Here is a 6,000-nt window from a genome sequence, read left to right on the forward strand (position 1 = left end):
GCTTCTTCAGCAAGCGTGGAGCGTAGAGCAAAGCCAAGCATTTGCAAGAGCTTGGAAACCAAGTGGACTGGAGCTGGAGACCCAACTCTGCTACTTGATTGTTACCTCTACCTTCTTATCATTTAAAAGCTAATGATATCATCAATTCTAGAATGCTGTTATGAGAAATAAATAAAATATTACACATAAAGCACCTAGGCTTGGTGAATAACCTGCAGATGACCAGTGCTTAATAAACGGGTGCTAAATATATTGATGTGGCTTATTATAATCCTTACAACTTTGTACTTTCGTAAGAAGAAAGCACTGGAGAGAGAAAAATTTCTGTCTCAGGGCCTGTGTCAGTTTGTGTACATGTTCTCCCTGCTGTCTTCCTCCCTCAGACAAATTAAAAAATACTCTGTATTTAGACATTATTCCATTATTCTTATGATCAATGAATTTCAAGTGGTTTCTAACTCTTGTCCTCAGGCAGGAATATAAACAGAAGATATAAAAAAAAAATTAAGATGTCTGGCATTTTACTGGAATAAGGCCCTAACTCTTCCCAGTCAAGCCTTTTACCATTGTATCACCATTCAGTTTGCATTTTTCTTAATATATAAAACAGAGTACAAATTGTGATAAAAGCCACCTATAGAAGTCAAGTTGTAACCTCCATTCAAATATAAAAATACTTCAGTAGCTGTTTTGTTGGGTTCTAGTGCTTTAGGCTCAAACTCCCTAACACAGTTTATTTGGCCCTTCCCAGTGCAACCACCATTAATCGTGGTATAATCGTCTCTCCTTCCTTTCTGCCAAGCTCTCCAAATACACTGTACTCTATACAATGTACTCCTGTACATGCTGTTCCTTCTAACAGGGACACACTTTTTATAAAATCTGTATCTTGCAATAACAAGTTAGTTTGGGATCTTTTAAAGAATATTTCATTAATGTTTAAGATATGTTGTATTTCTAACGAGCAAGATTCTGCTGAGAAGTTAAATTGAGTTTGCACTTCCTGAACAAAACCAATCTCTAGAACTCCTTAGGCTGTGACAATTATAGTAATGTGTTTAGAGAAATGAATAGTGTTTTAAATAAATGGCCAAATAATTGTGACTTACTGATCACTCAAATCTAAGAATGCATTTTAATTTTAAAAACTATTATAAGCATAAATGTAAACAAGTTCACTCAGGGAACTAATTAAAACCCTAACCGCCTAATAAAATAAAATATAAAGAGCTATAAATATTATACTGATAACACCTAAATATTCTCCATAATTCTAGAACTGCACTCCAACCAATTAAAACAAACAAAATGCACAGCATGCCAAGGGAAAGAGTCTGTAAAAGGTAGAAAATTTCACTAGAAAAAACAAAGTGCAGAAATGTCAGAATGAATTATAATGCTAAAGGATTAACTAAATGAAACTAAAAACAAGCTAAAATCCAGCAAGTCATGTTTATTTTTTAAACAGTAGATCAGGTTAGAGGGTAGAGAGGGAGGAAAAGGCAGAGCCAAGAGGATTTTTAGGGCAGTGAAAACACTCTGTATGCTATCAATACTATAATAGTAGATATATGTTATTACAAATTTGTCCAAACTCAAAATATGTATAACACCAAGGGTGAACCCTAATGTAAACCATGGACTTTAAGTGATAATAATGTGTCAATGGAGTCCATCAATTGTAACAAACGTACCACTCTGGTAGGGGATGTTGATAACTGGGAAGCTATGTATGTGTAGGGGCAGAGAGTATATGGGAAATCTCTGTACCTTCCTCTCAATTTTGCTGTCAATCTAAAAGTGCTCTAGGGCTTCCCTAGTGGCGCAGTGGTTCAGAATCCGCCTGCCGGGCTTCCCTGGTGGCGCAGTGGTTGAGAGTCCGCCTGCCGATGCGGGGGACACGGGTTCGTGCCCCGGTCCGGGAAGATCCCACATGCTGCGGAGCGGCTGGGCCCGTGAGCCATGGCCGCTGAGCCTGCGCGTCCGGAGCCTGTGCTCCGCAAAAAAAAAAAAAAGAATCCGCCTGCCAATGCAGGGGACACGGGTTCGAGCCCCTGTCCGGGAAGATCCCACATGCCGCGGAGCAACTAAGCCCGTGCGCCACAAGTACTGAGCCTGCGCTCTAGAACCCACGAGCCACAACTACTGAAACCCGCGCGCCTAGAGCCCATGCTCCACAACAAGAGAAGACACCACAATGAGAAGCCTGCACACCACAACTAAAGTAGGGCACAGCAACAAAGACCCAATGCAGCCAAAAATAAATAAATAAAATAAATAAATTTTTTAAAAAATAAATAAAAGTGCTCTAAAAAATAAAGTCTATTAATGGGGCAGAGAGGAGGAGATAAGAAAAATTATAAATCTTTGCTAGCCATAGAAGACTAATTTTTAAACTATTATAACTAGCAGTTCTGAGTAGACTAAAAACTACATGATAAAGTTAGCATAATTTAGCTCTGGATTTGTATTTGAAATACTTTTCTTTCCACCTCCTAGTGAGAGCCCTTCGAAGCATTTTTTTTTTCTTGGGGGGCTGTGTTGAGTCTTCGTTGCTGTGCACAGGCTTTCTCTAGTTGCGCGAGCGGGGGCTACTCTTCGTTGCAGTGCACGGGCTTCTCATTGCGGTGGCTTCTCTTGTTGCGGAGCACGGCCTCTAGGCGCATGGGCTTCAGTAGCTGTGGCACGTGGCCTCAGTAGCTCTAGAGCGCAGGCTCAGTAGTTGTGGCACACGGGCTTAGTTGCTCCACGGCATGTGGGATTTTCCCAGACCAGGGCTCGAACATGTGTCCCCTGCACTGGCAGGCGGATTCTCAACCACTGCGTCACCAGGGAAGCCCCGAAGCATTCTTAAATGCTATCTCCTAACAACTTTAGACAACTTATTTAAATAAATTGTATTCACACACCCCGTCTGTTCCAACACACAGTCTCTTTTAGACACAAATTATTCACCCTCGTCAAAGGTCTAGTGAGTATCTACTGCACATAGTACATTCAGAAAATATAAAAAGATCCTTACACTCAAGATCCTTCCTCTGAGGTCTTACAATTCAGCTCTGGGAAAAGGTCAAAATGGCCCTGGTAAGAGACTCCAAGTATGCAAATGCTAAAGACAATCAACCAGCCGGTTCTTCTGTTCCCCTTCTTCGAACACTTCTCTCTTGGCTGAATCCTTCTTATCTTTCAAGTCTCAATATAAAGGCTATCTCTTCACAAATCTTTCCTGACACCATCCTGCTATTTTCTGTGGCAGAATCCCACTTCTTTCATTGCTGTTCTTTTTTTTTCCAATCTGTAATTACATATTTAGTTGCTTGTTTACTGGTTTATCATCTGTATCCAATAACGAACTGAACACTCTATGTGGACAAAGACTCCACCGTATTACCAGTAATTAGCAAAGCACTCAGTACTCAATGATTAAATGAATGCGTACATCTGGTGCTCAGGAGAAAGGTCTGAGCTAGAGAGACTGGAGTAGAGGTGATAACTTAGCCATGAAAACTGGTAAGATCACCTGTGAGAAGTGTGTGGGGTTAGAAGAGAACCTAGAACCAAGACCTTGAGGTAGTCCAACATTTAGAGTTTTAATAGAATAGGCAAAGAAGACTAGGATACAGAAGTCAGATAAATCAAAGCGAAACCAAAGAGACAGTGTTTCAAGGAGTGAGTATTTCAACTGCAGAATTCTGCCAAGAGGTCCAGTAAAAAGTGAACAGAAAAGGATCCATTAGATTTCACCTCATTAAGGTTAATGGTGACTTTAGTGAGAGCCATTTCAGAGCACCTAGAATCTGAGGACAAATTACAGAGTGATTCCCAGGTGAGGAAGTAGAGACAGACACTATCTAATTAATTGTTAAAAGTGTGAAAGACAACAGAGAGGTAGTAACCAAGAGAAATGATCCTGAACACCCAAGAGGTAAATATAATAGTATATCTGTATAGCATGAGATTCAAACAAGCAGGGAAAGCAATCCTCACAATCCTGAAAGTACACCAGCATAATTCAAACGGTCAAATAATGTTAATTGTTGGTGTTGCTAGTTTAATAAATTGTCTCCCCATTAGACTATAAGTGACCCAGTGAGCGCAGAGATAACGTATGTTTTATCCATGCCTAGGTTTCTAGGAACCTAGAACAGTGCCTGCCACACAGTAGGTGCTCAATAAATATTTCTAAGTGAATTCATAATTCTGAATACAATGTCAACTACTGGAATAGCCACCTTGATTGTCTCCTCTGATCCATTTTTTTTTCTTCTTACTGTGAGATGACTATGTCACGTAAGCATAAACGTGTTTTCACAAATATTACAGTCATTACGCCTTACTTCCCCTACCAGACACTCAAGCTTCTTGACAGCGGAACTTCTGTCTGCTCATCCCATGACCCGCTCAGTGTCTTGCAGGAAGAAGTAAGGCTAAATAATCCTGAACCTGGAGAAATGGCTTCTTACGAAAGAGCTGTGACAGGTATTTCACAGTGATTCCAAGGTCAACCAGTGGACCCTGCCGCCCCAAGCGCGGAGAGGCCAGAACCAGCGCTCCCCTGGCCTGGAACCTCAGCTGCCGCCTCCCCGGCAGAGGGCGCGGCAGCCACCGCGATACACATCCCCCTCCAAGTCGGCCGCCAGCCTCAGTCCCCGCCCCCGCCCGGCGGTCACCTGCAGCGGCTGCACTCGGGCCTCCGCTCAGCCGGCTCCACTGGCAGTTCCCACAGGCCGTCCGCACTAGCCCCGTCCGCCTCCGCGTCCAAGGCAGTCGCCGCCGGGGCTGAGCCGCCCTCCCGCCGCTCCTCCTCGTCCGGCTTCTGAGACCTAGAGGCCCCGGGTAGCCGCGCAACGGGGTCCCTGGGTGTTCGCGCCTCTTTCTGCAGCTCCATGGCAGGCGCTCAGGTCCGACCGTCACATTGAAGCCCCGCTGCCGCCAGGGGGCGCCACAAGCTGGAGAAACCAGCCTCCGCCGCCCGGCGCCACGCACGCACGCCACGTACGGGGGGCGGGTCTACGAAGCCCAGGCTGGAGACCCCGCCCCGCAGCGGACAAGGAATGAACCCATTGGTCTGTGCCCTGTGGGCCAGTTCACCTAGAAGCCGGAAGGGAAGTGTGGATTCTCCTGGGGAGCAGATGAGGTTAGGAAAGCTTCTCGGGGAGAAGTAAAGGAATCCTCTAAAAACACCTCAGGTGGCAAACTTGAATGTACTTTCCTTGTTTTCACCCCTTTAAAAGTGAAAATATAATGGAATTCTGCGTTTTCCCCCTTAGGATGGCAGTTTAAGAATTAGCTGCGTGACCGCGTGCAGTAACAAAGACCCAATGCAGCCAAAAATTAATGTAAAAAAATTTTTAATAAAAATTTTTAAAAAGAATTAGCTGGGTGAGTGCGCACAGCGGTCTCAGCATCTGATGTACTTGATCAGCTTGTGTACTTGTTTCAGGCCTACAAAGGAGAGGTTGTACCGATTGAAAGTTGAATTCACGGCTGGTCTGTTTCAGCGGCTTTCTTGCTCTAGAAGGGCAGGGACCTGTGTCCTGTGTCTTGTACTTGGTATTTCTACTCGTCATCAAGCATACTGTTTTACGCTAGACACTAAACATTTGTTGAAATGCGGTTTTTAAATTGTCCGAGGCCACTAAGATCAAAGTAAGAGAGCTGAGATTTCATGTATGAGGGGAAAAATAAGCCACAGAAAAATAACTACCTTGCCCAACTTTTTACAGCTCTGGAAAACAGCAATATAGCCCGCAGTTTTTTAAAAGCCAGAATGAACTTTACGTTAGAATGAAAGTGGCACTACTTCTTGCCCTATATCGGTGCTGATTGTTTTCATTTAATACTTTGTTACTTCTACCAACATTCATCGTTTTAAACAAAAATATTAAGTTTTTACCAGTCATATGAGCTAAGTTTTGCAATCATAATTATCTTGATTCTAGAGCTATTAAAGTTTAAATAAAAAACAAAGTAGATTTATCACTAACAGTAATAGAGTAG

General features: G+C 43.1%; 1 protein-coding gene across 1 annotated transcript in view; it reads right to left on the minus strand.

Moving 5' to 3' along the window:
* Positions 1–4,972, minus strand: part of DTWD2 (DTW domain containing 2) — a 99,272-nt gene extending 94,300 nt beyond the window's left edge. The window contains exon 1 of the mRNA XM_065875131.1: positions 4,671–4,972. Within this exon, the coding sequence (XP_065731203.1) occupies positions 4,671–4,888 (218 nt within the window). The 5' untranslated portion in view covers positions 4,889–4,972. The remainder of the gene's footprint in view (positions 1–4,670) is intronic.
* Between the last annotated feature and the right edge of the window lie 1,028 nt (positions 4,973–6,000).

Source organism: Phocoena phocoena, chromosome 3 (genome assembly GCF_963924675.1).
Source record: "Phocoena phocoena chromosome 3, mPhoPho1.1, whole genome shotgun sequence".
Taxonomy (NCBI): Eukaryota; Metazoa; Chordata; class Mammalia; order Artiodactyla; family Phocoenidae; genus Phocoena; species Phocoena phocoena.